The sequence below is a fragment of the Salvia splendens genome, chromosome 3 (assembly GCF_004379255.2).
Source record: "Salvia splendens isolate huo1 chromosome 3, SspV2, whole genome shotgun sequence".
NCBI lineage: Eukaryota > Viridiplantae > Streptophyta > Magnoliopsida > Lamiales > Lamiaceae > Salvia > Salvia splendens.
In genome coordinates, this window is record NC_056034.1 from 11,237,482 (window position 1) to 11,259,625 (window position 22,144).

Here is a 22,144-nt window from a genome sequence, read left to right on the forward strand (position 1 = left end):
TTAAATAGAGATAAAATCATAAAATAGAAAAGGTGCCATAATTATCAATGAGATTCTTATTAGAGTACAAAAGAATTAAAGAGAGTGACTCTTAAAAAAACTTGAATATTAATAACAACAATAATAAAAAGACTGACAACATATATTCGGACCCACTCGAAGTAAGACAATGTTAGCATAAATATTTTATGCAATTATTGCCTTGAAATATTTTAGTGCTGCCTGCCTTCTCACAAATTAAAACGGTGTTTCATCAAAGTTTATTTACAAACTTTTATAGTACACATTATATTAAAATAAATATAAAGTTGTTAAACTTTCGTGATACCATGATTTATAATACTATAAAATTAATACGTGATCTTAACCACAAATTTAGTTATATATATCTTCAAGTATAAGTTTAATTTCTTCCCCACACAGAAAAACTAATCACACTCACTCTACTCGACTTAATATTTGAATTTGTATTTTGATTTTTAAATGACACAGGTAGGATTGTACTGTACTTACTTTCTAAATCAAGTTAGTCGCTAATAAAAAATAAAATAATCACAATAACTATTATTAGTATTATTATTATAGAAAATTGGGTATCGGAGTGAGTCCACCTTCATACATTCAAGCCAATGAAAAGCTTCCACCTCAGCTTTCTGGAAATTGATACGGTGCACCTGTGATGAGGGTACATGGAATCATTTCCCTGCCTTAAAAGTTGAACAAAGAAGAAAGCATCACTGAGAAACTGGTTTGCTGAAATGGAAGACTAATTTAACTGCGTTTTAAAATTTTTTTTCCTACAATCTGAGAACCTAAAGAAAGGTACCGTTTCTGCAGCTCACTTCTCTGTGTCATTTTTCAAAGCTAGGTTAATTTTTTTTGTATTTATTCTTATGTTTATGTGATTTCCACATAAAATTTCATATGTAAGTATTTTCTGTATATGCATTCACATTTTTCGTGACAGAATCTTTGGGTTGAATATAATTTTGATGTGGGTTTTCTTTGTTTTCACGAAATCTACGCAAAGATTGAAACTTTAATGACGTGATGTTGGATAAAAAATTAACCTCAGGGGAAATAAATTACTTGGGTTTAATTTGTTGCTAGGAGCTTCCCATATAAGAGACTAATTCTGATTTTTTTAGGTTAAATGGGGTAATCTACTTTAGCATTTTGAAGTTGATGAGTTTCTATGGCATGTATAGTTAGATGCCTCTGACATGGTTGTTCAAACTGGAATAATTGCTTCTTTATGCAATTTTTTATTCACCTGAAGCTGTGGTATTCTCATTTTAGACTTCTATGTTTTTTTGGTTTTCCAGTCAAATGAGATTTTTGTGAACCTGTTTCTTGACAACCTCTAATGCGTTGAAACATTGGCAGTTTAGCATGAAACTTAATGAGATTTAGGGTAAATGACTAATTTTTATGATAAGTTAAACTTTGTTGTCGTTATCGAGTAAATGAAGTCTCGATCCAGAAGATGATTAACATGCCAAAATGAGCCTAAAGTGGAGTATCTTATCACATACCTTGCTTACTAGCATTTATCACGCTGGTTACGAATGCAGACAAAGGATACAATTTTTTGTTTGTTGTAGCTATTTGAAGATATGCCCTCCGTGACTCACTTTTGAAGCCCTAAGCTAAACTGCTCATAAATTTCCCTCTTCATGTTTTTTTGAATACTGATCTTTCTGTAATAATTTATAAATTATACAGTACTATATTAATATGGGATGAAAAACTCCATAATTAAAAAAAAAAAAAAAATAGACAAATGTGATCTTAAATGTGTTACTTCTAGGTTCCGTGTTCCAATGACTGTACGAAAAAAGTAACTTTATTAACGTTTGCATTTGGACGGAAAACACGTGTAACGTTGTAAGGCATGCTTTGGTGGAATCTCGTCTGTGATATTAATAATTTTTGTATGATACCTATAACCTAGGGAATCTTTTTGTACACCTCGATGTTCCTCTACAAGGAAATAATTTGATACTTTCCGTCCATAACTGATGGTTCCATTCATGATTTGTGTATACACGGTAGCAACACTACTTTCTGAAGCGTTATTGGATAGCGATAGTGCTTTTTTGGACATAACCTTATCTTTGCGACTTAACCTTTTTGATGCCATAATGGAGAAACATTATATTATGTGCAACATTACTAGATGAACTGCTACCTTGTCTTGCATAGGTTTCATGATACAGCATTAAATAGTCATTTGCTACCTTTGCATGTTTCTGTGAATCTCAATGATTGAGATGGTCTCTTATGGAAATCTTGTTATCTAGACGCTTGGTTTTAGTGCTATTATGTAACATTATTTCATAGGAATCATTTTTCCACTTGACATCTGTTATATATTATGATTGAGTGATTTTTTGACCTGTTGATTGGTTTTCTATGTAATGGAATTAAAGATTCAGATCCAAATGTCGACTAAATTACAGAATTATTGTAGGAGATTTATCAAAGGAATATATTTAGAGTTTTAAACAATACATATTCATGACAGGGATTTAGTTTTTAAATGTGATCGAACACGCAGTTTGTTTGGTTTATGGTTGGATTTTCCAGTTTCGTTTTCATTAATTATTTCACTTGTGTTTCTGAAGTAAGGAGCACCTACATTGAAGTGTAACAGATGGTTATGTGCGCTACATATCATTGATACCTGATCTTTTGAGCGACTGAGTGTAACTAAGGTGGTTCACTGTTTGAAAGAACACCATTTTCTGCTGTTGTACTGGACATGAGTACGATTGGTAGGACATGCTTACGCCAAGGGAAACCGATGTACCAGCTTTATTTGTTGTATTTGTTGTCCTTCCCCTGGTTACCTATTTCATACTAGGAAAATGGAGTGAGACTTCCAAAAGAAAGGAGGGGATAAGTTTGATTGCTAGTGAAGCAGCCGAGGAAGCTCTGCAAGTTGACCCTATGGCTGTTGGTGGTATTTTACCCGTAGTGCATATGCCAAACAGTGGGATTCATCAATGTGCAAGATGCTTCAACCCAGCTGGGACCCGTTGCTCACAATGCAAGTCTGTTTGGTATTGGTATGCCAATTTCTCGACTTTACCCTACAATTCACCATACTACTAGAAGTTTTCAACAATTTTTATATTAATATTATATGGTAATTCATCAAAAATAATTCAAAAGCTGTCAGGACACTTTTGAATCTTTCATCAACTGTCAGCTTGATTATCACTATGTCGCTACTAACTCAAACATCTCTGCAGTTCTGGAAGGTGTCAGATCGTTCATTGGAGGGATGTTCACAAGCTTGAGTGCCAGCAAATGGGTAAAGACTGCCATAGATCATTCCTTAAGTGTGGCTCAGAGGAAGGATCTCGTGGAAGGGAGTCATATGGTGAAACTACCAAACAATCTACCTTCCAATACAATGTGCAGCAGCCTAGTATTGACGGTGCTTTCTCAGAGGATTTAGCGTTGCATCCTCTAACTGCACTGACTCCTACAACTACTTCAGCAATGGTGCTAAGTGCATCTCAGAAATCTGTCATAAACAAACTATCAGCAGAGTTTGGCACATTTCTTACTGGCCAGATAGACTCCTCAAAAACAGCAGATGGTGCTGGATTGAGCTCCTTCGTTGAAGCCTGTGGCAGTAGTTTCACTCTCCCTAATTCATCTCAGCCGTCAGAAGATCCTTATGTGAGAAACATTACCCCGTCCCATATTTTTACTTGTGTGTGTATATATATCCCTCCACATATAGATGATATTGGAAACTTGGAAAACAAATTTTCTGAAAATTTCAATGATTGTTTGTTGCAGCTGAGAGAGGTGAACTTTCCCCTCTCAGAACGTCATGCTAACAATCCTCATGCGTCCAAGGATGGAACTGATAGGGCAGAAATAGAATGTCAAAATGCATTAGATGGTGGGAACAATTTTGGGATAGTAAACTCATCAACTGCAGCAAGTAACTGTGAATCAAACCTAGATATGATGAGGATGAAGGGTATGAAAAAGTTGGCAAAAGTTGACAATCATCAACATTTAGAAGATAGTACAACCAAGAAAAGAAAGTTCAAGGTGAGTTAAAAGAAGTTGTTTGCTAGAGTTCCAGGATTCCAACTGCCTTTCTTAATGAAATACTATGTACTGTATCATATATATACGTTGACAAAATTTTTCATATCGGGCTTCTCTTATCTGCCAGATGATTTTCCCCTATGAAGAATTTGTGAAGTGCTTTCAGTATGAAAATTTCACTGTGACTCCTAGAGGACTTGTAAATTGCGGGAATAGGTAAAATTACATCTTGTGCTCTCATACAAAATGAACACTGGGAAAATACTGCAATGTGAAAGTGAGAGTTGCAAACTGACCCATTGTATTCTTCTGCAGCTGTTACGCAAATGCCGTATTGCAGTGTTTAATATTCACAAAGCCTCTGATCATTTACCTTCTTTGCCAAACACATTCCAGAACTGGTATTTGTTTTTCCATCATGAAGTCGCTAAACTATATCTTTTGTGATCAGTCCAGGGGCGGACGCAGAAATAAACATTAGTAAGGGCTATATTTTCAAAATATAGTTTGAAAATGTTTTTCTAGGTAATTTATGTGATTAATAATGGCTTTAATATAAATATAGGTATAAAATAGGAATAAATTATAAAAATTTATTAAAAAAAATTTCAAAAAAAACAATTCATTAAGGGCTAAAGCCCCACCCTTTGTCTATGTGGGTCCGCCCATGGTGATCACCCGTTGATGTCCTTTGTGCATGCAGGATGTGCCAAAGATTGGTGTCTAACGTGTGAGCTCGAGCAGCTTGTAATGATGCTGGGACAAAATGGGGGTCCTCTATCTCCCGTAAATATTCTTTTGTATATTAGAAGTCTTAATGCTCAGATTGGTTATGGAAGTCAGGAAGATGCTCATGAATTTTTAAGGTCTTTTTCTTTTAGCATTTGATCAAATTTCTCGTATATTTTAACTGATATAGCCTTTACTGTTAAAGAACTTTATCTGTGAAAGGAAAACTTGTGCATTTCCTTTATAGTTAACGTGGCAATGCTGTGCATACTCAGGCTTCTCGTGGCCTCAATGCAAACAATATGTCTCGAGGGTTTTGGTGGAGAAAATGCCGTTGATCCCAGGCAGCAGGATACGACTTTTATACAACATACATTTGGTGGAACTCTCAGATCAAAGGTGCTTGATCTTGCTTACTATACTAGCGGAAATATTTATTATCGAGATGCCCCTTTTTCCGTTCAATAACTCACAGCATCCCTTTGTAAAATAGGTCAAATGTATGATATGTCACCATGAATCTGAAAGGTATGAGAAAATGATGGATCTTACTCTGGAGATATTCGGTTGGGTGAAGTCGTTGGAGGATGCGCTAACACAGTTTACCAGCGAAGAAGATCTTGTCGGGGACAATATGTATAGATGTGCAAGGTATATTTTATTATCCATGCATCAACTTTTTCTTTGATAATACAAAATTTATTTGTTCTTATAATTTTTGAATAAAAGGTGTGCTACATATGTTCACGCTCGGAAGCAACTACACATAAAAGAGGCTCCCAACATCCTAACTATAGTGTTAAAGAGATTTCAGGTATCGTCTTATTGCCATTGTGTTTGTGTGGATGCATTGAATTTCTGCATTTTATATTGCCCTAACCCTATTTTTGGAAAAATATAGGAAGGAAACTATGGTAAGATAAATAAGCTCATAACTTTTCCTGAAATGCTGGATATGATTCCATTCATGACTGGCACCGACGACATACCTCCGCTCTACATGCTCTATGCTGTCGTTGTTCACCACGACACATCCAATGCGTCTTTTTCTGGTCACTACACCTCGTACGTGAAAGATCTACAGGGCAACTGGTTCAAGGTTGACGACACAGAGGTAGAAATCTCCCCTCATTTACTCAATGTTGCTTCGTTTTCACTACCATGTATCACAATCCCTCTCTGTTTCGCCTCTATTTATGTAGGTTCAACCGGTCGAACTGAGCCATGTCATGTCCGAAGGAGCATACATTCTGTTCTACATGAGGTAAGCTTCGAAAGAAAACAATGATTTCTGAGATGTTGATAAAGAAACAGAGATGATATCGTGTTTCTCTGCAGGTCGCATCCGCGCCCTACTAGATGTGGGAAGTCCAGCCGTAACCAGGCTCCTCGCAATAGGTCGTTGAAGGGCCAAAGGACGTCAAGGCCAGAGCCGAACAACCTCGTTGGAAATGAGACGATTCCTGAGAGCAGCAATGGGATGCTGATAAGGGAAAGCAGAAGCAGGCCGTTGAGTCTGAGAAATTACACAGAGTTCTCGGATGCTGCGTCGAGCGACTGGTCCGTGTTCACAAACTCGGACGACTCGTCGTTCACGACAGAGAGCACGAGGGACTCGTTCAGCACGGTGGACCACGGGGAGGCGGCGTTCTCATCCATCTACCAGTCGATGTACCCTGTGGATTCGCCGACGAGGCAGAACATCTCGTGCAGCATGTTCCCCGGAAGCAAGGCGCTGACGGGATTTGCTGCCTGCGAAGAGAGGGGATTCGTTTCGGTTTCGTGTGTAAATTATGGTAGCAAGGCAAGGACAGAAGGTGTGCCTCAAACTTCAGTTGATTGTTCGATTTAGTGATGAAGATTCCTAGGATTGATTTTTCGGATTCTTTTTAAATTTTGCTAAAAGCAGCTAGAACTACAGTTTGCCTCATATTTTTGGCTTCCAATATTGGCATGAGGCAGAGTCGGAATATGATTAATTATACATTATTTCTTTCTTTTTATGGGAAAATATGCATATTTCCTCCCTCTCTCTCTCTCTCATACTGTGTAAGAAGATGGATCTTATTACAAACGAGATAGACGACATTGAAATTAACTAATGCTTTTATTGAAAGAGTACAAAAATCAAAATCAACTCAAGTAGTCTTCACTGTCTTAACAAACTGTGTTATAGCAGTTATAACAGCAAGGGGGTTCTCAACATGTACAGCATGCCCAGCACTTGGAATTTCGACCACTAATGGAAAGCTGTTTTCGTGGATGATTCTTGCTTGCATCTCAATCGCGATTGCCTTGAACTTGGCATCCTTTTCTCCCACGACGAGCTGAAGTGGCACTTTGCACTGCTTCAGATCTTCCCACAGTGATCTATTATGAGACGGAAAAGGAAGAGAATGATTGATTCTTAGTCTCGAGCAAATAGTGAGATGAATCACACACAATGTGTAGATAAGTTTAGAAACTAACGGTTGCCTTCCGATGCTTAAATCGGACAGCACTTTCCCCAGAGTGTGTAAGTCTTGGTGCTTCAAACGTTTGGTCACTGTCTTTTTGAAGTGGGGATGGCTTCTCAAGCTGTTGATGGAGTAAACGGTAGCAACGAGTTCATAGACATTCAGCCAAAAAAATACAACAAATGCACAAATTGATAGTGTTGCGACACATTTACCTAGTCCAGAGTTCTTCAGCATACCAAGTGTCTAAAAAGAATTCTAAGCCGTTTGAGACGAGCGTGCTAGCTCTGAAGTCATCTTTAGCCTTACGGGTTGTTCTTGCATCGTTATCTATCAATCCCGGACTTCCAGATATTATCATAGCTCGCTCAATCTGTAATAATACATAAATATATGCAGCACTTAGCAACAGAAGTAAATTATGATTTGCACGCTGAGAAACTTATGGGGATGTGTTGGTCCACCTTGTCGCTACATTTTAAGGCCGTGTATAAAGAAATCCGAGCTCCCATTGAGTATCCAACGAGTGTGACCTTTCCATGAGTGAGTGTTTTCAACACCTTGTGCAAGACCTCAGCCATTACATCAATTGATAAGTTAGGTCTGTCTGAATCATTTTCACCATGATATTGCAATTTCGATCCACCATGACCAGGAAGATCAATTGCAATTGATCTGGTGGAGCTCGAGATGGCCTTCATGATGGGGATCCAATCTCCGCTGGTTCCAAGAAATCCGTGAAGAAACACGACTGCACTACCCTGTATTGATTGTAATGACGCAAGGAAAAGAAAAAAACAAGTCTCAGTAATGGGCAGATTCCACCAAGTTATCAGATCATATAATGTTTTTCTTAGGTATATGGATCTGTTTTGTTAACTGAAATTCATGTAATTTGTTACTTACATCATTGCTTTCACCAGTCTCAAGCACATTTATGGAGAAGGAGACACCTTCTGTATCAACTGCTATTTGGTATTCTTTCACCTCTTTCTCATCCGAGGTTCTAACAACCGCTAAGGGATTTAGTAGACATTTTTGGAGGAAGTGACCGGCATCAGCAGCATCCGCCTCTACAGAGCCATGTTGTGGATTGTGATGGATATTTAGAGGCTCGGTTGTCACTTGTTCCTTGAACCACTTATAGGTTCCGAAACCATGAGCAGTGGACGATTGTGGTTCCTTGTTCATCAAACTCTGCATTTCAGCATTCTGCACGTCCAAATAGCGAGCAAATTGGATGTAGGCAGACAAACCAAGATCACTTTCAAATGCAGCACTGATAACAGTCATTTTCCCTTGCTGCTGAGCCCATCGTGCAACCAGTGCAGCATTTTCAAAACCTCCAATAACACCTGGTTTAATGACCTGACAGTTTTAGGTCAAAATATATCAGTAACACGAACTCTTCAAATTTCGTAAAATCATGTTAAGCACCAATAAATTGAGTTAGTACTTACAACAGCAGCTACTCCAGAGTGGCTGTATTTCCGAAGGACAAGAAGAGGATTCTCTGTGACAGAGTTGATGGTTTCGTCCAAAGCCACTGGCAACCCCGTTTGTTCGCAGAATTTCACTATATCATCTTCATTATCAACAGGTTCCTGTAACCCCATAAAGTGAAATGAGAATTAGCTATCAAAACAACTTATGAGAGTATAACAATTTCCTAACACCATTGCATGACAGGTCGGCTCGGGCAAAGAAATCTGGTATATGGGGTTTTCTTGGTTGAAACCAATGACAGCTCATGAGATAAAAAGATGTCATGTCATATACCTCAATATATTGCAAGCAGCATTCTTTGACGCCATGAGCAAATTTTACTGCTGCATCATAAGTCCATTTTCTGTTTGCATCTACACGAAGTACGATATTTTCCCCCACCTTCCTCCTCACTTCTTTTATTGCAGCAATATCTTCATCGGGATCTTCTCTACGTGCCACCTGTGACAGATAAATTTGAATCACTGTACCAGCAATACTATTTTTGAAATGCTCAACATTTGTGGACACTTACTTTTATTTTGATGGTAGTAAATCCCTCCGCGACAAGAGTGGATGCAACGAATGCTGTGTCCATGGGACTTCCATACGAATCGATTAGAGCACAAATTTGAACGGGAGATGATCTTTTGGACAATTCTCCAGCTGATGGATGAAGTACATTCAGAATGCTGCAACCATGTCTACTTGCAATTGCACTGAGGATGGCCATCTCCAACCCGCATCGGACACTGGGGAATATTGAACCTGGCTATAGTATATAATGGGGCGCATTTAAGAAATTAAAGGAATGAAAAGGTTAAGATGATATACTGAATGATATCACAGCTTGAGCACTAATTAAAATATACAACTGTTTTTAAACGCCTACCGGAATTCCTAAATTGTTCCATATCCAAGAAGAGAGAGAACCCTTCAATAGAGGTAGGTTGTCACTAATTGTATTTCCTTCTATGGCATGCATAAGAAATCGAAGTTGCTCTTCCACATCAAGCAGGTTTTCTTTGTGGATTTCAAGAGGTGCAACCTGTTCAAGCATTAACGAGGATCATGAGTTAGCAAATGTCCTCTCATACGGGGCTGCCATGTGAGAAGGCGTGCAGAATGACTGATTTTTGATGATTTTAAGATGGCATGTATGGAGACAACAAATATCGTTATCATGTGTATGTATATGTATCGCATCAGTGGAGCTGCTTGAGAGAGAGAGACGAGTTTAAAATCAGTGAAGCTTTACCTCACCAAATCCAACACTACCGTCATCAAGAGACAAACTTATAACAAAACCTTCTCTATAGGATGGGAAGTTGTTAGAATTTCCAGAAGATGAAGTAGGTGGAGCATTTAGCTGAACCCTGCCATAAGTTAGAAAACACGATGAGGATTTACTGCTTCGCTGCATCAGATAATATTGATTTACGTGCCAGAGGCTTACCTATATTGGGAGTAATCCATCTTACTAACAATGCAATCTATGGGGCCTGGTGAGGTAGAATCTGCGATTGAAAGCTTTGAGAGGACGTTATAAGCGTGATCTGAGGCTTGGCGAGTGAAAGTCCTCAAGTTACTGTCAGAGTATCATACAGTTACCAGTGTATGAGAAAAAGAAATGACTTGTAAATTTTGGAAATGGAGGTCTGGAAATCAAACAGACTTATGGAATGTGATATTGGTCTCGATTTCACTTTCAACCTCCACTATGCAATCAACATCTTCTCTCTGAGACGTGAACAGAGCATTCTGCAACTCTGCTTTTGTCTGGACTTGGACATGCTTCACACTGCACAGAACATCTTCCATAAATCAAGTGGTCGAAAGCCAACTCGGTTCCAGACGAGTTTTTGTCAAACTAAGTTCGAGAATTTTGAATGTAAGAGTAAAAATATCCTCACCCATGTGCCAAACATAGATGACGTATTGAAACATTGTGAGATGTGTAGAAAAACTGGTCCATTATGTTTCTGTCAATTGTACTTGCAACTGGGAGTTGGCTAAAGATTGCACCTCCACGGTTGTTTACCACGACTATGACCATGGGCTTGCGCGATGTCCTTTCAGAAGAAAAGTTATATGTTAATAAAGGCATCTGAAAAGAAATGCCAAGATAGGGACATGAGGCTTTCATCGAGCTAGTTAAAAGAAATCAAAGCAACGTCTTCAGCAATGTCGGAAGCAACAACTTCAAGTTCTAAAAAAAGAATGAAGATAAAAGAAGCAAGAGAGTTGGGAAAAGTCTACCGGTGTCTCAGTAGTGCCAATCCATTGGTATCATGCAGAAATGAAACATCTCCCATCACAAGAAGCACCTGAGATTGCAAAGAATTACAATGTAAGGCAGTCGGCTACTTACTGATTAACATTTCATTGCTGCAAATCGAAGGTGCTCCAGAGTTATGCCGAATGCTTTGTTGCTTACTCGTTTGTTGCAGCCAACTGCAAATCCAACAGCAGAGCTGATCAAACCATCAATGCCACTAGCACCTCTATTTGCTGTAACATGGACCCAGTGGCACGGCAAACCAGCACTCAACATCAAGGAAGCGGGATGGGTGCATTGCACCCAATTGCTCCCATACATGTCTGCATCACGTATTGTCATGCTGTTTCCAAAAAATAAAGCAGATCCACAGCGAAGTGTTTCAAATATCTTTCGTGCAACATAAGGTTCAGTCAGTGATTTTTCGGAACTAATAAATGATGATGACTCCGAGGCAACCTATGAAAGTGTGAGGAGAAAGTCACTGCCAAGTTGAGTTTATGCAAAACGAAAGCACATCTTTTAGTTTGAAGTGAGATTCTAAAAGTATGGCATACCATCATGTCCAATCCTCGTAAAAATTCCTTCCATCTCTTTCTTATATTTGGTTTGCAAGATTTAATTACACTATCACTGAATTGAGAGATGGTACTTTGGATCCTGTGTGTTATGATATGAGAAGGATCATGACGACCCGGATGATCATCAACTAGAATGAGTGAGCTAGGACAAGATTGGTTTATCATCTGAGAAATGCGCCTTCCAGTTATCCGACTTCCAATCTGTCATTTTAACAACGATAGGAAATAAGGTGTTCACCAACATCCATCAAAATGGATTTTGTTATATCAATTCACAGAAATTATTCTTGAAAGCATGTAGTAAAACTATTGAGTAAGAACTTGGATGCACCTGTACTATTACGTCAGCCTTCATCCAAGCTCTGACAGAATCTGACTGCAACAGTTGATCAAGCTGATCAACAAATAATATATCCTTCCTGTCGAGAAAGGATGACAGATACTTCCTCAATCGTAATCCTGATTGGACGTCGATTACAACTGGCCACAGCAAGTGCTTGGCCAGCATAAGAGCTCCCCACATGTCATCTTCTTTGTGAATAGAACCAAACACTAAAACCCCATCATTTGCCCCTTCAATAAGTTCGAGGACTTCATTCATGTGTGAGTACATGTCACTACATGATAAGGATTTTTGAGGTGGAATATATCTGGTGAATGGTTCTGCATTTGACATCCAAAAGTCTAATCCATTAACACATTTACGATTCCAATCCTTCACACTGTTTGCCAGTGGTTCTCGAAAAGGGCAGTTCATATGTATAGGACCATTTGGTGAAGATGTTGCTTTATGTACTGCAGAGTCAATTGTGGTGAGAACCAATCTCGCAGAAATCTCATCAGTAGGAGGAGGAAGGCTGAAAAACTGCCTCGCAAATGTTCCAAAATGATTGACCTAGAATGCAAACACATAATGATTGATGGGAACGAAACGAGTAATTTGCAGAAAATGCAGTAGTTAAGAAACTAGCAATTTTCTCAAATATGAGCAGCATCAAAGACAAAATTATAAAGGTAGCTTCGTATACCTGATTGATTGCTTGGTTTGCTCCAACGTCTACCAGCTCAGGAGGGCGGTCGGCGGTAAGTAACAACATGGGTACAAAACTTTGACTTGCCTCGACAACCTGTATTTCAGGTGCAGTAAGACTTACAGTAAAGAGTAAACATCTGGCAAAAGTAAGAAAGCTCTTAAAAAAAGAAGAAAGCAACTGCATTCTTGGAACTAAAAAACTCACAGCAGGAAAAAGATTCGAGACTGCAGTGCCCGATGATGTTATGACGACTGCTGGTTTTTGGGAACCTTTGGCATAACCAAGAGCGTGAAATGCAAGGGACCGTTCATCAATGCATGCAATACAAGTTGTAAGGGGGTGACTAGCAGCAGCGATTGTCAGGGGAGATGACCTTGATCCAGGAGCTATACAAAAATACTAGAGGCAAATAAATCAGAGAGGTAGTAAAACCTATTGGGAAGGAACCAATTCTGTTAGTATGTCTCACCGTCAAACCAAGTCGGGTGCATTCTTCAACTATAAGAGATGCCCACAAAGCATTGATGTTAGGTGAATCTTGACAGAAAAAGTTCACTTTATTGGTCTCGTGTTCTGAGTGCTGGAAACGAGATGAAAATGGTTCGACAAAGTAAACATATAATTAAAATGAGAATGTATCAGAGGCGAAGTAGTAGTAGGCGATATTAGCAACCAGAAAAGTTATTTATCAAATCACAAACAGAGTAAACCTTTTTGTTTTTTAGCAACACTGATAGCCAAAACATCAGCTGATAGTTGGGTTTAAAGAATTCGCAAGCCAAGTTTGGTATATATATATTTCAGGAACATACCTCAGTCATAGAAATGATAAATTGGATTGTATAAGTAAATGAGCTACATACCATGTTATTTGCAATTGATAGAGTTGGTGAAAGTCTGGCTGAGAACTGGCTGAAGCAGGACGAGGCATCTTCCTGCAAGAAATGTATATATTAGATTGTCACCGATTAGTTTATTTACCAATAAGACCACTGCATTAGCATAATGAAAGAAAATATCACACGATGGATCGTCTAAAAAAAGGAGTACCAGGACAGAAATGTACCAGTTCCAAAGTGCTGGCCTCAAGTTTCTTCCCATCCATTAAGAGTGAATTCACTCGCACCTACCAAATGTTTCCGTGGATGCAACACGCAAATGGTCATTTCTCAGAAACACCTAATCATCATTCATAGTTGTTTTTTTCCTTTTTTTTTTCTTTTTCACTAAGATGAAAAATCATCATTTGCAGTTGGAAACACATAACATGGAAAAAAGTCTAGCTTACGGAAATTGAGTTTTATCCTGCTGAATCCTTGCTCAGAAAAAGGAAGGTCAGGAAATTGTAGATAAACAAGAAAAAATAAAATAAGGATTAATCACAAAAAAAATATACAGAAATTGGGATGGTCTGCAAATTTAAGTGACGTTTTTTATTTTGCAAACATGACTTATTTCCAGCTGAAATTTAGGTTCATGTTACCATTTGCGTATGCTTCTCTGCATTCTTGAACTTCAAAAGAGAAGAGCAAATTAGTTGGCTACCACTTGCAGAAGTATACCTGGCCTGAAACAAAAAAGAAAAATAACAGGAACCGAGAGTAAGTGTGGGTGCCATAAGCTAACAGACAGCGAGAAACTTGCACTACCTGCTGAAAACTGCTCTCAAATGTTTGGACAGCTTCACTAAAAGTACACATCGAAGAGTCATCCCATGCCAATGTAGCAGATAAGAAAGAGATATCCTCAAATTCATCCAACTCAATCTGTTGAAAATGTAGCCTGATTATACAAGTACTACAAGGAAAGGCGAACGACATAGCAAGACTACCAGAATCCTACTCTATATATGGACTTGCTAGTTCATGACTGCATACCGGATTAAAATGCAACAGAATGATACATACACTACCTGTGGGATGAAAACGTAATAAGAACCAGTCTGACGCTCTATGGTGGGCATCTTTGTGTCTAGCTCAATATCCAAGAATCCGTAAGCCTTTGAAGATGTTAATTCAGCTGGAAGATATCTGCATAAATATTCATTAACATGCAACATCAAAATTGCAGTATGTTAAAGCAATTAAACTGGACTTCAAATTGGATTGAAGTATTTGCATCTAAAATTTGACCAATTTACCATACAATTTGACTAAGTGATGGAAGTTATGTTTCACACTTTCACCAGGAGTCAAAGAGGAAAATATTATGTGCATCAGATCAGAAATGGATTAGTAAAAGTAAATGCAGGACAGCTTATCTTCTGACAGTAGAAATTAAAATCACAGGGCTGCATACAATGCTAGTTAATGATCAAAGCAAATGGAGTACAAAACAAAACAGATACCTCGACAAATAACTGCGTTTTCCTGAAGCATGGGGAGATCCCTTGAAGCTGACAGCTGAACCTATGCCAAAAACGCCTCTGGTTCTTCCCAGAGAAAGTGATTCGTAGGTTGGATTCTCCTTATCACTGGAAAGGAAGAATAAAGGAAACACCTTCGATGACTCTGGTTGAGAGCAAAACCAGTTTAGTGCTTTTGCACTTGGAGGGACTGCAAGCTATGCATAGAAAAGAATAAATCCCAAATCTTTGTAGAAAACAGATGAAAACGGCTTTACACAACAAAGTGCAAAAGGCTCAAATGTGGCCATACACATGATCTATCTTTAATAGAATACCGCTGCACCACAGAACTACTTCATAATCATAGCATCTCCCTCACAATCAAGAAATAAACACGATAATTCAAACATGTGACTTCTTTCATTCTTTCACTATCCAGTCCACAGTATACATAACAAACTACACTGCAACCTTACGACAAAGCTAGGAAATCTCGTCACACTAGAACCAGCCTCGGCATGGAAATACGCCAAGAGCCTCAATTCGCAAAAAATGTGAGAAAAATGCACAAAACTGATCATATTGTTACTGATAAAAAGCGTTTGATGGATTCAACAAAGAGAATAATCCAAACAGCATACAAGAAAATCCTGATGATCATGTCACCACAATGCAATTCAAATCCTCTCTCAGACAAATGTTCAAACAGCAGGACTACAATACACAATAATCAACCTCAATCAACAGTGAAAAATTAACAAATTTGTATCACCTGAAATCTATACATCCCACTTGAACAAGTAGGCGGATTGGCCTTCAGCTCCTCCACAGCCGCCTTAATCGCATCCAATCCTTGCTCTAAACTCAACACCGGCGCCAAATTACGCGTAATACAAGAATTAACGAGCAATGCAGCTTCTTTATCATCCAAGACTCTATCTTTACCCATTGAGCTTCTCACAACCTACAAGATCATACATAAACACAATCAAACAAAAGCAGAAAGAAAGACAGCCGCCAAAGTAGACTAAAAAATCAAAATTTCGGAACATTTGAACCTTGGAAATGGGATTTTGGCGGTTATTGAAGCGAATGAAACGTGGGAACGCGGGTTTGAGGAAATGGGTGCGCTTGTTGATTTTGATTATGGTGTTTTGGTGAAGTTGGAGCTTCGTTAGAGGAAACTGGAGGGTGATTTGTGAGTTTACTATGCGATAATCCATTGTTAATGAACGATGTCAACTGAAGCTATGGCAATGGAGTTCCATTGAAGATGACATTTATACTACATACTTAGCTTCAGCTACAGCCTATTTAATTTGGCCATTCTTTTTTCTATACTCTACTTAGTTGAATTTGCAGTATTTTCTTTCTTACGTCATTACAAGGTTTATCCAAATACGGGTTTTTCTTGTTGGGAATAGTAAATTTTGTCATTTTAATTGTATTCCAAAATATTGATAATTTAATTTCTATATACTATTCCACTATATTTTCTCTTATAAGTATTTTTTCTTTTACTATATCAAATAGAAATTATTGGCTTTGTAAATTTTTCTATATGTAGGATGTTTGTGTTGGATTATAGACAAATAAGGATGTGTAAATCTTATAGTACTAAAAATAAAAAATTTGTTGAAGCATGTAAATTTTCGAATGGAATCAATTAATTACTCAAAGTAAGCTTCTTTTAATGTAAGGCTGACGGCTATGAACCTATGACTTTGTAAGTTATACTCTTTTCAAATGCAAGACACACATCATGCTACATACACGCTAATTTATTTATTAGTATGTTATATTAGTTCAACTTGTTTCAAACTTATTTACTTAGGCATGTAGCATGCCAATAAATATCTTGGCTACTGATTTTTTTTTCCAATACAACCTATTTTCTCCCCACCTACCTATTTGAAAGCCAAATATTTACTCCTACCAGTTACTACCCTTGTTCATAAAAAATAGACTTAGTTGTATGTAGCACGAGTTATAATATGCAATTGATAAAATAAGACAGAGGGGAAAATAGTACTTGAGAGAAGTAGTGTTAGTGAATTGTGAGCTCCATATTATTAGTAGTTTAAAACGTTTCATATTTAGAAATTGATTTAATTTTGGTCGACGGCCCAAAATGATAAAACCGGTCTATTTTTTGTAGAATGGGGTAGTATTACTTTATTGAGTGTATATTGTTCATACATTTATGATATTGTGCGTATGTTATGTCATATGTGTCAATGTGTGTATACAAGTGTTAGATGATATCGTATATTTATTGAGATACTACTCTCTCTATCCCATAAAAAATGACACACTTGGGTAATGATAATTTTAGTAGAGGTTATTTTGTGTGTTAAGTGAAGAAAGAAAATAATATATTAATACTAACTTGAGAGAATTTTAAAAAATATATATATAACATCTTTTGTAAGACAAATTAAAAAGAAAAATGTAATATCTACCCTAATGTCGTGGGTGGCTTAATTTCTAGTAAAACATATTATGGGCTTTCTCAGAAATCAAAAAATCATTATAGGTGGGCCAAATAAACTATTCAATCCAACCCAGGAGAATTCAAATCCCTAATGGGCTGCAACTTTATATTCACAATGGCCGCCCAAGTTCACATTTAGTAAAAAATTCCAAAGTAAATACTCACTAATGTCTCAGTTATGCATGCTGTTATATAGGGAGTACAAAATAAAGCATGACATATACTCCCACTTTCCGTAATATAATATCTCTTTTTCTCCATTTTTTTTGTTTCATCATTTTCTCCATTTTGATACTTCCGCATAGGGCAGGTAATTCGGTCGGTTCGGTTAGAATCGAACCGAAAACACGGTTAACGAGCCCAAGCCTAACCGAGACTGAAGCACCGGAACCGAAACCGAATTGGCCTCGGTTCGGTTTGGTTCCTAACTGAATAGGGTCGGTTCGGTTCCGGTTAACCGAACTGGAGACGTTGCAACGAAAAATTCCCACCTTGGCCACCACTTGCGCTGCATTGCGGTTTTAGTGTTTAATCGGTTCTTTAATTTAATAATCGGTTAAACCGATTGGTTCTCGATCTAACTGAGAACCGATCAAGACATGCAGAATTTGGAACCGAGTATAACCGATAACCGAATGGGGTGGTTCTCGGTTAAGGTTCTCGGTTAACCGAGAACCGAGGTGATCGGTTCGGTCATCGGTTAACCTACTAACCGATGACCGAATTATCAGCCCTACTTCCGCAATTAAAACAACCACGTTTACTTTTTATATTTTGGGTAATGGACTCTACACTTCACTAAATTATTACTCCCTCGACAAAGCGAACCGAGAATGTTCCTCTACTTTCCTAGTGGTTCAATATGTGATCCAATAGGTGCAGTTAACGATGCTCTGGTCGAACAGTCGTAGGTTTCCTGTCTCTTTAGAAATGAAGGATACGAAGATACGATTCTATAAAACAAATCATGTTTAAATATATATTACACATAAGAGATGGAAAAATTGATTTTACGTGGCCAATGACACAACAACCAATATTATGATAAAGGCAAAGGCGCCGGCAGCCATGGCCAGAGAGAGCGGCAGGTGCGACATCACTGCGATCACAATCGCTAAGGCTGTCGCAACTGCGCCTATCTTGGCCATACCCGCAGAAATTTCCGGGTGCTTCCGACGCAGAGCTAGCGCAGCCAGAATGAAGCTGAGCCCCACCAATGTACATAACTCGACAATATACACGGCCCACGCCGATGTTTTAGTTAGCGCAACGGCGATGACGGCTGCAATGGCCTGACTGCCGAGGGTTAGGCTCATTTTTATGATCTTTTCACTCCTCCGGTCGAATCTCCTTCTACGTGCCCGACGGATATGATAAACAACCGCGCCGCCTTCTAATGGGATGTCGATGCGCCACTCGCCACCATCCACTTCATTTCCGTGGCTATTGTTTCTCGGTGCCGCCTCCGCTCCAATTGGCTGATCTGAAGTAGGAAGTGGACACATGTAAGAGAGAAAAGAGAGAAAAAAGAGAGAGAGAGAGAGAGATGGATGTTGGAGAAGTTATGTATTTATACATTTAATTAATTAGGTTAAATTGGCGAGACCAACGCAACATGTAGCAATCTTGGATTTGATGTTTTAAGGTCGTGATATAATATTTATTGTTATTGCTAGAAATTCTTATGAATTGGTCTATTTGATCATATGATTGTGCATAAGTTGGTAGATATGCCCTAAAAATTATTAACATAATGAGCGGTCTAAAACATTTGACAAAACAAAAGTGATGTTGTTTGTGATTAGGTCTCGTAATAAGGGTAGAAATTACTTACTCATTTCCCACTATGTATAGGAATCATGTTTCTTGTAATTGAAGGTTGCATAGTTTTTGAGACAATGGAAATCTTGTATGTATCGACGTTCTTGTACATTTGTATTTTTATTGTAAAGTTGATGTCAACAACGTACGTGGTGGCTAGTGGGATAATTTAATATAGCAAGTACTTCATTTTTTCAGCCGCTTTTTGTCACCACATTTTGGCTGTATAATAGTGGGTAATCAATCAATACATTTGAGTCAAGTTTCAAATTAATTAACCATTTTATTACCACCATTTCAAATCTTGTGTTTGAATAAATTTTTGAGTCATATTTCAAAGTAAGTGAAAACATAATTTTATTTATTTATTTATTTATTTAACTTGGTCTCTCTAAGACCTTAAAAATCACTAACGGCCAACTTACAATGAAGAATATTATAATTCTTGATGTATGAGTTACAAATTGGGATAATTAGTCACCCCATTTTGTGCTCTATAAATAGCCAAGCATGGAAAGGCACACGATTAGGAGATCGGATAGGAACATTTAATTCTGTCTTCTTTAATTTCCATAATTCACTATCACCTAGCAAGGGTCGCAAGAACAATTGGCCATCAATATCAAAATTTGATATATTCACCTAAACATATATTTATATATATATTTATAATGGCGAAGGGAAGGCATGCAGCAGCAGTAGTTGATGATTGGATATCACCAGCCATTCTCATGCTATCATCCACCGCAGCAGTTTTCTTACCTCTCTTCCCGTTCCATCGGCCGGCCGGAGGCCATGGCAGCCTTCTAATGACTGATCACGTGTTCGTCATTTCGGTTTTGTTCGCCTTTACCTTCTCCTTCAGCGCCGTGTTTCTTGAGAATTATCCCCGGGCGGCTAGACTTTTCAAATTCTCGGCCATCTTGTCGCTGTTGTCAGCGGTGCTGCTACTATTCAACGCCGTTTTCTTCGATCGCATAATTTGCATCTCGTATTCTAATTTTACCTAAGCCCATAAGTTTGTTTGTGATTGTGAATATTGTGGAGATCGTTAATAATTAGGTTCATAATAAATTGGTCATGCAAGGATAACAAATTTCCATTTTCAATTTAGTAGTCAAATTCAGGTCAGTCCGGCGACTTTAAAAAATTAGTTGAAAAATCATGAATTTTGGATTCGTTTCTCAGTCATCCCAAGCCAAAATATGAGGTCAGAGAAGAGTATATGGATGATGTTTTTCAACCAAATAATGTCATTTTGTTTATGAATAAATGACTTCATTTTACTCATTAGCGATGACGTCTATGTATGGTTTCTCGGCTGTCATATCACAATTTAATCTAAAATTTTATCATGGGACAATTGAAAGCAAATTTAAATTACATGGTTTTATGACTAACTTTGAAATTTGCAGAGAATGAACTAAAATTTGATCAAACTTTGTGTTTATTCGTTAGTGTTCCCCTTACTATATCATAAAGTCAATCATACCTGAATTTCAATCAATAGAACTGTTGATAAGTGTAGAAATTTTACAATAAATTGGTATGTACATATATACGAGGTTAATTCGTATCCCTATCCGTTTGGTTTATTACATGTTCTTAATGTTTGTTTGGAATCGTGATTTTTTTTTAACAAGAAGAGGGAATCACCCTAAAGTTCAAACACCGCCCCTACATTGGGCACATACGGCCATGGGTTATACCTAGCCGGTCATTCAGTAATAAATTCATCGTCTCAATCGGCGCCTCGTCAAACAACACTAGCCCAGGCTGCATATTCACACCCAAATTTGCCATAAAGTCTGCAACTTGATTGCTTTCCCTAAACACATGAGCGATCTTCACATTCCACTCTCTTTGCATGATACCTTTTATACTTCTAGCGAGTGATAAGGCGCTAACATCCGATTTCCTGTCATTAAGCACATGGACAACTGCCATATTGTCGCTTTCCACAAGTATATTTCTAATCCCTCGTTGCCACGCCAACTTAAGCCCATCATATACTGCCCACAATTCAGTTTGCACTACTGAGCATGTTCCCAGGTGCCTTGTGTAACCCAACACCCACTCTCCTGCTGAGTCTCGCAATACCCCTCCTGAAGCCGCACGTTCAGAATCATATTTCACTGCCCCATCACAGTTTAATTTACAAAACCCATCCGGGGGAGCATGCCATTGTACCTGCTTCAACACCTTATTTATCGATTTAGCTAGCTTTAGTTCATTACCATGGACAGATCTCGCCCAAGCTCTACATTGTGCAATTGTGGCGTAGGATGACACAATCTCTCCTTGGAACACTAGCTGATTTCTATTTTTCCATAACCTCCAACAAATCATACCGAAAATAGTGCTCCAACATATCTCACCAGTAATATCATTGCAATTCAAGTTATCCATCAACCAGTTATCCAAATTCATCGTAAAAAACTGATTTAATTTACCTCGAGGGACGATAGATTCCCACACTTTAACCGCATCTGGGCACCCTCTAAGAATGTGATTTAAGTTCTCTTGGGCAGCTCCACAAGCGATGCAAGCAGCATCATTTGAGCAATGTCGTCGACACCTCTCCACATTAGTCATTAGACTTTTTTGTAAAACCAACCACAAGAAATGTCTTATCCGTTGCGGCCCTTTATAATTCCACGCCAATGCCCATGACCTATCCATATTATCCCAGGATGGTTTGCATATAGATTCATATGCACTGGCCAATGATAACTTTCCATTCTTCTCCCATCTCCAAATACATATATCAGCCCCAACTTCCTCATATGGAGGTCTAATACCAGCAATTACGGCAGCTGCTTCCGACGAGATAAAATGCCTA

At 38.2% G+C, this 22,144-nt stretch overlaps 2 protein-coding genes across 3 annotated transcripts; one reads left to right on the forward strand and one right to left on the reverse strand.

Annotated features, from left to right (window-relative positions):
- Window positions 1-671: 671 nt before the first annotated feature.
- On the forward strand, window positions 672-6,834 carry LOC121794929 (ubiquitin carboxyl-terminal hydrolase 15-like). Its single transcript, XM_042193337.1, has 13 exons — window positions 672-822; window positions 2,628-3,071; window positions 3,258-3,693; window positions 3,817-4,077; window positions 4,205-4,293; window positions 4,393-4,478; window positions 4,781-4,943; window positions 5,082-5,205; window positions 5,300-5,457; window positions 5,536-5,620; window positions 5,708-5,920; window positions 6,009-6,070; window positions 6,145-6,834. Exons 2-13 carry the CDS (start codon window positions 2,785-2,787, stop codon window positions 6,656-6,658), a joined length of 2,478 nt encoding a protein of 825 aa, XP_042049271.1. The 5' UTR covers window positions 672-822; window positions 2,628-2,784; the 3' UTR covers window positions 6,659-6,834.
- Window positions 6,835-6,894: 60 nt separating this feature from the next.
- On the reverse strand, window positions 6,895-16,269 carry LOC121794928 (protein PHYLLO, chloroplastic). 2 transcript variants are annotated; one of them, XM_042193335.1, is made up of 28 exons: window positions 16,046-16,269; window positions 15,760-15,951; window positions 14,988-15,202; window positions 14,553-14,670; window positions 14,290-14,406; window positions 14,124-14,207; window positions 13,707-13,766; window positions 13,504-13,575; window positions 13,110-13,220; window positions 12,845-13,039; window positions 12,635-12,733; window positions 11,938-12,501; window positions 11,583-11,807; window positions 11,185-11,484; window positions 11,007-11,074; window positions 10,661-10,819; window positions 10,423-10,548; window positions 10,204-10,335; window positions 10,006-10,123; window positions 9,640-9,795; window positions 9,283-9,519; window positions 9,042-9,209; window positions 8,723-8,866; window positions 8,169-8,630; window positions 7,727-8,023; window positions 7,478-7,635; window positions 7,276-7,383; window positions 6,895-7,176 (listed from the first exon to the last, which is right to left on the reverse strand). In XM_042193335.1, exons 1-28 carry the CDS (start codon window positions 16,208-16,210, stop codon window positions 6,945-6,947), a joined length of 5,082 nt encoding a protein of 1,693 aa, XP_042049269.1. In that variant the 5' UTR covers window positions 16,211-16,269; the 3' UTR covers window positions 6,895-6,944. The 2 variants fall into 2 exon arrangements, with proteins under 2 accessions (XP_042049269.1, XP_042049270.1); XM_042193336.1 differs by lacking the exon at window positions 16,046-16,269 and having other exon boundaries at window positions 14,988-15,150; window positions 15,760-15,872.
- Between the last annotated feature and the right edge of the window lie 5,875 nt (window positions 16,270-22,144).